Source organism: Hyaena hyaena, unplaced genomic scaffold (assembly GCF_003009895.1).
Source record: "Hyaena hyaena isolate Hyena2069 unplaced genomic scaffold, ASM300989v1 scaffold_402, whole genome shotgun sequence".
Classification (NCBI taxonomy): Eukaryota; Metazoa; Chordata; class Mammalia; order Carnivora; family Hyaenidae; genus Hyaena; species Hyaena hyaena.
The window spans coordinates 1,527,437-1,539,538 of NW_024081034.1; the positions used below are offsets into that span (position 1 = coordinate 1,527,437).

The 12,102-nt window shown below is 48.1% G+C and overlaps 1 protein-coding gene across 1 annotated transcript in view; it reads right to left on the minus strand.

Moving 5' to 3' along the window:
* MAOA (monoamine oxidase A) overlaps positions 1-12,102 on the minus strand; it is a 70,872-nt gene that overhangs the window by 10,050 nt on the left and 48,720 nt on the right. The window contains exons 6-10 of the mRNA XM_039251915.1: positions 8,562-8,703; positions 7,726-7,875; positions 7,268-7,427; positions 5,155-5,251; positions 1,980-2,033 (exon numbers count right to left, since the gene is read on the minus strand). Of these exons, the coding sequence (XP_039107846.1) occupies positions 1,980-2,033; positions 5,155-5,251; positions 7,268-7,427; positions 7,726-7,875; positions 8,562-8,703 (603 nt within the window). The remainder of the gene's footprint in view (positions 1-1,979; positions 2,034-5,154; positions 5,252-7,267; positions 7,428-7,725; positions 7,876-8,561; positions 8,704-12,102) is intronic.

Genomic DNA, 12,102 nt, shown 5'->3' on the forward strand with positions numbered 1-12,102 from the left:
GCTGTTTGTCATCATCATTTAAAAATCTTGTTAAGGGGCACCTGGGTGGCTCAGTCCGTTAAGCATCCGACTTTGGCTCAGATCATGATTTCCCGGTTTGTGGGTTCGAGCCCCGCGTCAGGCTCTGTGCGGACAGCTAGCTCAGAGCCTGGAGACTGCTTCAGATTCTGTGTCTCACTCTCTCTCCGACCCTTCCCTGCTTATGCTGTCTGTCTGTCTCTCTCTCTCAGAAATAACTAAAACATTTAAAAAATTAAAAAAAAAAAATCTTGTTAAAAGGGACGCCTGGGGGCGCCTGGGTGGCTCAGTTGGTTGGGCATCCGACTTCGGCTCAGGTCATGATCTCACGGTTCGTGGGTTCGAGGCCCACGTTGGGCTCTGTGCTGACAGCCGGCTCACAGCCTGGAGCCTGTTTCGGAGTCTGTGACTCCCTCTCTCTCTGACCCTCCCCTGCTCACGCTGTCTCTCTCTCTCTCTCTCTCTCTCTCAGAAATAAATAAAATATAAAAAAAAAAAAAAGGGACGCCTGGGTGGCTCAGACAGTTAAGCGTCCAGCTCTTGATTTCAGCTCACACCATGATCCCAGGGTTGTGGGATTGAGCTCTCTGTGCTGATTCTCCCTCTCCTTCTCCCTCTGCCCCTCCTCTTCTCACGCTCTCTCTCTCTCTCTCAAAAAATAAAAATAATTAAAAGAAAAGCTTGTTAAAAAATACGAAATTCTCAGGCCCCACCGCTAACCTGCCAAAAATCATAATTGACCAGTGTCAGAAAAGTATTTTTTCCACCTATATTTTCCTGGTAGATTCTGAGGCCGTCGGGTCTGGGAAAGTTGCTCCAATCAATGACATATGCAGAGTTCTAAGGGTTTTGCCTTAGAAAAACTTTTGAGAAGTTCAGCCACCATGTGGAATCATAACCAAATGTCTACATACAGGCTGGTATTTATTTTACTATTAATAAGGAGGGAAAGCAGGAAATCCGAAAGAAAATGTCAAGCTCAGTGTAGAGTAATGAAAAAAAAAAAAAAAAAGCATGCGTTAGATGCTATTCCTGACACTGTAGCAAGCTAGCTGTGGAGACTCGGACAAGCCATTCCCTGTCACTGGATCCCAGGTTCTTCCTCTTTTGACTTAGTAGGTGGACAGTGTCCTTCCTGAAATTAAATCTCACGGTGGTTCAAATAAACACCTTCGGGTGCAAATGTGGGAACTTCTGCTGCTTAATTTGTTTTAATTAAATGCAGAGGGAAGCGTACGTGTGTCCAAACTGGCCCTCTAACAAAGAATTGGGGGCTACCCTTGAGAAGGGAATATCCGAAATTCCCAGAGGCATCCCCCCGAACAGCCAAATGATGGTTTCCAGGGAGGAGTTCCTGATAAGATTTTATTTGACCACAGGAAAGGATTCCAAGGCAAAACGAAGCAAATACAACAAGGCAGAAAGAGAAAGGGAGAAAGAAAAAAAAAGTCATTGTCCTGAAATGATTGTGTTATACCAGGAAGCTATACCAGGGGACATCAGAGCTGTGTGCTGGGCAATCAAAGGGAGACCTATGCGCACAAGGTGCAGCACGTCGAAACATACCTATGCATTTGCCTTTTAGATCAAGTACACGCCCCCATCCGGGAACCTTGTCAAAGGGCTAAGGGTCTCCCAAGGCGATCAGGACTCAGCCTCTTAAGCTGTTTGCACGGCTAATGTTTCCTATCGTTTTTCTCCATCTCTCCCCGCCAGGGAAACCCTCCTTCCCCACCACTGTAAAATCAACACAAATATGTAAAACTAAAGTAAGACACGCGTATGGGCCAGCCCTGAGTCGAGGGGCCTGTGACCAAAAGGCTACAACAAGGTTGATTCGTTGGGATTTTGGGAATAGTCGTGGACTGTGGGGTTTTTCATGAGGCCGTTAGGCTGCTATCAGCGCCACAAGCGCAATACAAAGACGACCTTTCATGTAGGTTTCAAATGTCAGTTCTTACCTGATTTCTTTATGGAGCTTGGCAAGTCGCTCTGCTTTTCGGGCAAGTATGAAGCTGGGGAGAGAAGTTACATTTGAACGGTTAGGTGACAGAAGAGGTGCCTTTTCTTCTTACAGTGTTCTTGCCTCCCCCTATTACAGCAAATGCCACGCTGCCTTCGGGCGGCCCGTGTCCAAAATCCCTCTAGGCTGTGGGCTCCTAAAGAACTAGTCACCTCCTACTCAGTATTTTACCCCCAAAGTTCAGCACAGTCCTGGGCATGTAGTTGGACCTCAAATGTTAGCCGAATTCATGTTGCGTTAAATGATACCTTGGGAATGACTGTTAACCTTCTGCCAAACACTTGATAAAAGCCAGAAAAACATGGGGTGCCTGGGTGGCTCAGTCAGTTGGGCGTCTGACTCTTGAGTTCGGCTCAGGTCATGATCTCACAGTTTTGTGAGTTTGAGCCCTGTGCCGGACTCTGCGCTCGCAGTGCGAAGCCTGCCTAAGATACTCCCTCTCTCTCTGTCCCTCCCCTGCTCGTACTCTGTCTCTCTCAAAATAAATAAGCTTAAAAAAATATTTTAAGAGCCCAAATGTCTATCGACTGACAAATGAATAAAGATGTTGTTTATATATACAATGGAATACTACTGGCAAGGAGCAAGAATGAAATCCTGCCATTTGCAACAACATGGATGGAACGAGAGGTTATTATGCTAAGTGAAATAAGTCAGAGAAAGACAGATACATGTTTTCACTCATATGAGTGAAATTTGAGAAACTTAACAGAAGACCATGGGGGAAGGGAAGGGAAAAAAATAGTTTCATACAGAGAAGGAGGCAAACCATAAGCGACTCTTAAATACAGAGAACAAACTGAGGGTTGAAGGGGGGGCAGGGGGGCAGGGAAAATGGGTGATGGGCAGTGAGGAGGGCACTTGGTGGGATGAGCACTGGGTGTTGTATGGAAGCGATGAATCACGGGAATCTTCCCCCCCGAGGCCAAGAGCACACTGTATACACTATGTTAGCCAAGTTGACAATAAATTATATTAAAAAAAAATTTTTTTTAAAGCTGGAAAAGCACATCTAAGTAAACAGCTGTAGTGAATGCGGCGGCAGGCGACCCAGATCCCCCTTCAGGATCAAGCCCTCATTACCCTCAGCTCAGCAGTGACCCCGAGCGCACACCTCAACGGACCCCCTCTACCCAAATCTCCATCTCCAAGTTGGCTTCTGGGAAACTGGCCAAGCACAGCCTCCAAATTCAGTCACTCAGTAAAACCCAGTTATAATTTATCTGTAACGCTGATACTGAGTATCACTGGGGTATTCAGTCATTTATACAGTCCTAATTTTGCTTGATTTACCACGGTTGCATCATGGCTTGCTAGTAATGATTCTGGTTAAATTTTACGTTTATGCCAGAATCCACCATTTTAGGCTTACAGAGGATTTCAATGAAAACCCCCAGTATCTGATGAAACATTAAACGATTTATCTGAAAACGCTTTTTAGATCTTGGGTGCTTCTCACAGTTACTTTTTTAAATTTTTTCTAACCTTTATTTATTTTTGAGAGACTGAGAAAGACAAAGCATGAGCAGGGGAGGGCCAGAGAGAGAGGGAGACACCGACTCCGAAGCAGGCTCCAGGCTCTGAGCCGTCAGCACAGAGCCCGACGCGGGGCTCGAACTCATGAATCATGAGATCATGACCTGAGCCGATGTCAGACGCTCAACCGACTGAGCCACCCAGGTGCCCCTTACAGTTCCTTTTCTACTGGACGGTTAGTGTGGGTCATTCCTGTCAAATCTCGAATCGAGAATGAAATAACCCCTTTGATCTCATTCTAACCATGGACAACTATTCTTTAACTTTCTTTGGTGTTTTATTGAGGAAGTGAAACATGCCGGCTTTGGGCTGGGGAAACTTCACAGCTCTGAAGTACAAGGTCCTTTCTAGTGTCCAAAAGGTACTAGCTATCACAAACCCCGGGCTGGGCAATTACCACCCCTATGATTAAGGCTTTCATTGCCCAGAGCAAAGAGCAGGATGCAGGCAATAAACGTGGGTGTCCAGATACAGCAGATTAGAATATCCCTGTTTAGGAACTGCCTCAGTGGCCCGTTCCCACCTGGAAAACTGCTCCCACACGTGGCTTTGGTAATAAAGCTGAGGAAAGTCCAGAAAGGCAGAGGCCACAGTATCTAACTCCCAGGGCAAGAGGAACATTAATGTCCTTCCACCCGCAGTTGGATTGGGCTTGACTGACAGTCTCCCCAAACCTCCACCTCAACCTTCTGGTTTCCTCTGGCGTATAGAAGGTGGTGGCAAACTGCTCACATAATCTGGACCCCTTCTTGCCCAGCAGGGTTAGAGACGGAGGGGATGTGTTCCTGTGATGAGGACCCGCCCTTCGCCCTTCGCAGGGAGGCCAGTGCTATTTCTGATATCTTCCAGCCGGAGAAGTGGTTGCGAAATATCTTGTGGGCAGCCCAGGAGTGCAGCGTGCGAGTCCTGGGTCACGGGTCTGTGCCTCTCGGTTTGGTAATTTCCCTTCCATGCTGCAACATGCGTGAGCAACCGTCCCCCGGGGGAAAGGGAAAACCGCAGTGTCTCTGAAAGTCGCTTGGTTGTTACAGAAGCCATGCCTTTTGGGTGTCATGTGGTAGAAACAACAGCCCTTTTATTTGTGTCGCTTTGAGGAAGGCGACGCTCCTTAGCAACTCCTCTGGGACAGCGCCGCTTCCTTCTCTGGACCCCTAGTCCCCAAACGGCCAAAGCAGCTTTTGGAGGGGGAGGGCCGGGCGGCGCTGGAAAGAGAAGGGGAGAGGCTCCCCTCCTCCAGACACAGAACCAAACCCTAAACCATCCCCAGTCAAGGACAGCCTAATGGGAAGAGTGTCATCCACTCCACGCCTGGCTCGGTTTCAAACACCACTTCCTCATGGGCTCTCTGTCTCTGTCTATACCAGGGTAATAATGAACATATTCAATAGATGCTATGCAGTGATGCTTGGGTTGAAGACAAGGCTACAGCCTTCCCAGTGTCCTTATGCCACATACAAAATGCTACTCTAATACATTAATACGTGGACCAGGATACGTTTCTGTAGGGTTATTTACGACTGCTTGCACTCGATTCCATAGGCTCTGCCAGCATCCACACCATGTGGGCTCCGACTTACCCCATGATGGCGGGCAGCGATCCATCTGGCTTGGTGTCATCCAGGGTTATTGAGATTGGGGCCTCCTCATCTTCAATGATCATACAGCCGCAGTAATCTTAAAGAGAAAATCAATCGGAGACTGAAATTGACCTCATCAGAGATTTAGGGGAAAAACTATATATACATACACACACACACACACACAAGCACACACATATGTGTATAAAAACTATTTTGCTGGGGCGCCTGGGTGGCTCAGTCAAGTTGAGCGTCTGACTTTGGCTTAGGTCATGATCTCATGGTTCGTGAGGTCGAGCTCTGCGTCAGGCTCTCTGTGGTCAGGGCAGAGCCCACATCGGATCCCGTCTCCCTCTCTCTCTGCCCCTACCCCACTTGTACACACTCTTGCTTTCTCTCTCAGAAATAAAATAAAAATAGGGGCGCCTGAGTAGCACTCAGTCAGTTGAGTCCGACTTTGGCTCAGGTCACGATCTCATGGCTTGTGGGTTCAAGCCCTGCATGGGGCTCTGTGCTGACAGCACAGAGCCTGGAACCTGCTTCGGATTCTGTGTTTCCCTCTCTGCCCCACTCACACTCTGTCTGTGTCTCTCTCTCGAAAAAAAATAATAAAGAAAAACTTTTTTAATAACATAAAATTAAAATAAAGCAACAACAAAAAAACCTTTATGGAGGTGCCTGTATGGCTCAGTTGGTTAAGCATCTGACTCCCGCTCAGGTCACGATCTCATGGTTCGTGAGTTCGAGTCCTGCATCAGGTGAGCTAGAGCCCCACTCAAGGTAAAATGCGAGCCCTGCTTTGGGTGAGTCCCACATGGGGTGAGCCCCACTTCTCTTTATCATCTATTTCCCTCCCTCTTTCTCTCTGACCCTCATGGAATTCTGTCTCTCTCTCTCTCTCTCTGCCCCTCGTTCACTAGTGCCCTTTCTTTCTCTCAAAAGAAGAAAAATTAATAAGATTAAACAAAACAAAACAGAAAACAATGTTGCGAAGAGGAAGGCAAATCGCAAACAATAGTCTTTGCCTCAACCCTGGAAGATATTTCCTGTTAAATTCACACACTAACTATACAAGGATGTCGGTGGCACCAGACACATGGAAAATGACACCTCCACGACCTTTCCATAAAGGTCACGTATGACCAACGCATGGCTCACCCTGTACTGTGGGCCTGGAACCCTGGACCACGTGGGATAAGAGGTGCATGCGGTTAGACGCAATCACCCCCGTGAGCCCATGGAAGAAGCTGGCGGAAGGAATTCTTTTGAGTGTGAGCAGGTTTGCCAACGACAGCCACCACACCCACCCAAGGCCCTGTCTCATCTCATTCTCGAAACATCCTGATAATAGGCCTCCTTGTCGCCATTCTACACCAAGACACTGGCGCTGAGAGGTAGTGTCACACCGAGGCCACAGAGCTAATAAGCAAGGGAAGCCCAGGACCGCATGACTTCAAAGCAGCGGTCTCCCCAACAGTAACCCTTCGTGTCACTCTGCTCCTGAAGAGTGGCGGGACACAAGGCAGGAACCGGGACCCCACAACTGGTGAGATCTCTTCCTTTCCTGGCATTGACAGCAAGTGGTGCTGAGGCCATTTTGTGTTGCCAGAGTCTACGAAGAGATGGACAGCCTGAGATTTCTGATCCTTTATTCTACCCATTTAAAAACTTACCTTTTTTTTAAATGTTTATTTATTTTGAGAGAGAGAGAGAGAGAGAGAGAGAGAGAGAGAGAAAGCCAGAGGGGGAGGCGCAGAGAGAGAGAGAATCCCAAGCAGGCTCCATGCCAGAGCTCAATGGGGGGATTCGATCCCATGAACCTGAGATCATGACCTGAGTCTAAATCAAAAGTCAGATGCTTAACTGACTCAGCCACCCAGGCATCTGTGTTTCAGATTTTTTTTAGAAAGACAGAGTGCAAGCAGGCGAGGGGGGCAGGGAGGGAGAGAGAGAAGCCCAAGCAGGCTCTATGCTCAGCGCAGAGCCCTCTGCGGGGCTGGATCCCATGATCCTGGGATCGTGACGGTGAGCTGAAATCAAGCTCGGCTGGGCGTCCGACTGAGCCGCTCAGGCGTCCCAAACACATTTGAAACATGAGTTAAGTTCCACCTACCCTTCTTCTTCCAAAATGCCTCCTTGTAATACATCATGCACTTAATGATAGCCCCCATCGGAAGACGCTGAATTAACTGGTTTCTCTCGGATGGAAGCTCTGGTTTGAAGTGTATCTTGGCTGTTAGTGTTGGAGGGATGGCGCTAATTACGTACCTGCACTAAAACACAAAGACACAACAACATTCCACCTCAGACGCGTGAGTCTCGGTCTTCACAGAAGGTGGGAAACCTCATAACCACCTTCTCGAATGACCCTAACAGTTACCACATATAACATGAGGCCACTGTGAGGCAACACAACAGAATGAGGCAGGTCAACTAAAAATGGTCATTGGGAAGACTGAGGTAGAAATGTGCCAACGGATTACACCACTGCCTGGGCCGCATTTGGTTAGAAGCTGCAGAGCACATGAGGCCTATTTTGGTCTAGACTCCTTTTTGGCTAGGCTGAGTTACCTCATATACTTCATGATTCAAGGTCTCTATGAGGATGCTGTCATCTGACTGGTCAACATAGGTGACAGGACGCTTCAGCTTCACCCTGTCCCCGAGGCGTTCCATTATCCGTTCACTCACTTGACCAGATCCGCCTACAAACTTCCGTTCCTAGAGGAGAAGGCAGGCAATGAGGATATAAATATAAAATACCAGGCACGATAGCTCAGAAAGTAAAATACAGGTCAAAAGGAGCAATGTGGAATTTCTAAGTATAAAGACACTGAAGAGACTCCAGTGTCGTGCATTTGCTGGCGCTAAGGGGCAAATGGGCAATAACTCTTGGGGCTAACTGGAAGAGTTGGGAACAACCTGGAGAGTTCCAGAGATCTCCTGAGGAGAGGAACCATTCACTTTGTGGAGAAAGACTCTACATCTTGCGCTACAGTACAGAGCACGTCTGGAACAGAGAGGACTTGAAGCATGATCGTTTTACCCGTTCCAGGATTTTTTTGGAAAATCAGTTGATTTTAGGAACTTGGCTCCTCCTACATAGACTAATTTTCCCTACCTTCAAAAAAAAAAAAAAAAAAAAAAAACAGAAATAAAGCAAGGGACTGAATTCCCAAAACGGAATTCATTCAAAACGGAACATTCTTTAGCTGTGAACTCCTCTTCAGGAACGCCAAGAGGAAATGAGAACTTTTGCTTCCGGACAAGTTGCCTTGAAACCATTTCCGAAATTCAGGTTTCAAAGTCCCTCACGGTTCAGAACGTGGAAGCAGTTAGAAAGACGCTACCCCAGGTGAGGGTGGAATCACAAAGGAAGTTGGTGGGTGGGAACGGCCACCCCGTACCTGGCCCCCGTTGGTAACCGAGAATATCCGAGTGGTGCCTCCACACTGCTTCACATACCACAGGAACCACAGCGCCGACACCTCGTGGGGTTCAGAGGTCACATTGATGTTCACAAAGAGATATGCAAACTGCCTAGCAGTCCTGGTCACATAACAAGAGGAGCAGTCAAGTGTAAATACATACACGCTTCACAGGATATAGCATCTTTTTAAGCCACAATTCAGAAAGCATTTGTATTGCTTTGGGGGGGGGCGGGGGGGGGAAACTCTCACGGGCTCAGTCTCTAAAGGAATGCATGTTTTTTAACTCTTGATGGAAATAAACGTTTCCTTTGCTTTAGGGAATTACGGGTCAGCTCCAAATATATGCATTCTGGAACAGTCTAGAAGGTCAATACTCTTGAGACGGATCATTAAGGATGTAATTCTCATTTGTTTGAACAAATATTCTCTCTTCTCCGCCTCCACTGCTCCCACTCTGGTCCAGGCCACCAACATCCCTCACCTGGGTTACAACAGCGGTACCTTCTCCTGAATCCCTCTACCTGGTTTATGAGTACACCCCCTTTCGATCCTTTGCTACAGTAGAGCCAATGAGCTCTTTAGACAACGCAAAAACACATGCGCCATAAAACCCTTCAATGGCATTCCTGGTAAACGGCAGAAATCGTGAATGGGGCCACGATACCTTGCACCATCAGCCTCTCAATGAGCTCTCTGACCTCTTAATCACATCACTTGGTCACTACGTCCTCACAGTCCAGGCATACTGTCATTTCACTGCAAAAATATGTCAATCTCCCCATCTCAGGGCCTTCAAGAACGGTTTCCTGCTCTCCACTTGGAAAATGGCATTTCCCACACCATTCACCCTTCATGTCTCCCACCATTCACAACGGCTCACTCCCGGAAGATACCGTCCATCACGCCATTCATCGTTCCGGTCTCCCCAACCACAGCGGCTCCCTCCCAGAAGATCTCATTCATCACGCCATCCATTCTTCTGGTCTCTTCCCCTAACAAATTCACTCTTTGTAGCTCTCTTAAACCTTGCTCATTCCTGTGATACCATCCCCTAACATCACTCCCTGATACTGTCTACACCCATCTGGCGCACCTCATTCCCGGAAGTTACTTAAGTGGTATATCATTCACCCTTCCTGTCTCCTCCTACAGCAACGGTGGCTCGTTCCTACATGGCACCATCCCCTCATACCATCCACTTGTCCTGTCTCCTCCATCCACTATGGCTCATTCCTTGAAGATCGCATGCTCCAACATCCCTGTTCCAGTCTCCCATCCACAGACACTGTAGCTCACTGCCAGAAAATACCATTCCTTACACCACGTATCCATCCTGTGCACAACCCACCCCCCTCACCTGAGTCACTATGGTTCCTTCTTGGAAGATACCATCATGCAATGGGTCATCCACCCTTCCTATCGCCCAACATTTACTATGGTTCATTGCTGGAAAATACCATCCCCCCAAACCACATATCCTTACTGTCTCTCCCTCCACTCAATGCCCTGCAGTTCATTCCCGAAGATAGTATCTTCCCACACCATCCACCTTTCCCCATCTACTCCCATCCATGTACCTCGTTTCTGAAAGACACCTTCCCAACACACCAACCAAGCCTCCAGTCTCCTCCCATTCTACTCTGGCTCATTCCTGGAGCATACCAACTTCAATCCAACTCTCTTGTCTCCCCCATCCGCGGTGACTCACTCCTAGAAGTTACGACTTCACCACACCATCCACCCTTACTGTCTCCACCCACCATCTGTGCTTTACTCTTGGAAATCCCACAACTACGTCGTCCACCTTTCCCCATCTATCCCCATCCGCGTGGCTCGCACCTGGAAGATACCATCCTCCCAAGCCATCCAAAGTTCCATCTCCTCCCACACACTGAAGCTCATCCCTAGAAGATACCATCTCTCTACATCATCCACCTTTCCTGCTTCCCACCGTCCAATGTGGCTGATTGATGGAAGATATCATAGTGTCACACATTTTACTCTTTCTGTGACCCTCAACAACCGGGACATTCATGAAAAACACCATTCACTTTCTGTCTCCTGCCATCCATCTATGGTTTATTTCTGGAACATTACCACCCCACACGTTCCATCCTTCCGGTCTCCAGCCAGTTGCTGTAGCTCATTCCTGGATGATACCATCTCCTCACACCATCCTCTCTTTCTGCCTCCTCAATGTGCTGTGGCTCATTCCTAGAAGATATCATTCACCCCCACATCATCTACCCTTCCTGCTTACCTCCATGGATAACGGGTCATTGCTGGAAGGTACCATCCCACCAATCATCAGTATTTACTGTCTTCCCTCTTACACTGTGGCTCAGTCCTTAAAAATACCATCTCCCTACACCATCCACTCTTCTCCCTTCCTCCATCCACTGTGGCTCGTTCCTGGAAGATACCATCCCCCTCATCATTCAACTACTCTTTCCAGAAAGTCATCTCACTGCCACATCACCTTTCCTCCCTCCCCCTTCGCCACCTTACCCTCACCACCCCTAATCCCCGTGATTCTATCCTCAAAGATACAATTCCCCACCAGCCTCTCAGCCTTTCTGTCCCCCCTAAACACTGTGGCTCAATACTGGAAGCTACCATCTCCTCACTGTATCTACTCCTATGTTTCTCCATCAGTTGGTGCATTCCTGGAAGATACCACATCCCCTACACCATCCAGCCTTCCTGTCTCGCCCATCTACTGTCGTTCATTCTGGGAAAATACCATGCAGTCAACAACTCCTCCTGTCTTTTCTCTTTCCATAGGACATTTCTGGAAGCCTGCCCCCAACACATGCACACACGCCATCCATCCTTCCTGTCTCCCATCATCCCTGTGGCTCAATCCTCGATGATACCATCCTCTCACACCATCCACTCTATCTCCCCCTATTCACCATAGCTCTTCCTGGAAGATGACGTGCTCCAACAACATCCACTCTTTCAGTCTCCCACAGTCACTGTAACTCATTCCTGCAAGATACAACCCCCTGCCCCACTTATCCTTCCCATCAGCCCCCACCCCAGTTACTGTGGTTGCTTCCTGGAATATACCATTCCCCCACTGATCAGTCACCATTCCTGTCTCCCACTTGCGCCACACCCCATCTACTAGGCCCCATTCCTGGAGCATAACATCATCCATCTTTCATACTCCCCCTCATCCACTGTGGCTCATTCCTTGAATATACCACATTCCTACACCATCTATTCTCCCTGTTTCTTCCCACTCACCATGACTCACTCATGGAACATACCATCCTCCCACACCATCCATCTACCCTGTCTCGCCCATCCATAGTGGCTCATTCCTAGAAGACACCATCCTACCACACCATCCCACCTTCCTGTCTCCTGCCATCCACTACGGTTTATTCCTGAATATACCACCAACACCATCCATCCTTCCTCATTCCAGAACATTCCACCTCCTCCCAAACCCCACCTCTCCTGCCTTCCACCATCTCCTCTCCATGGATTAAGCTTGCTCATGGAAGAT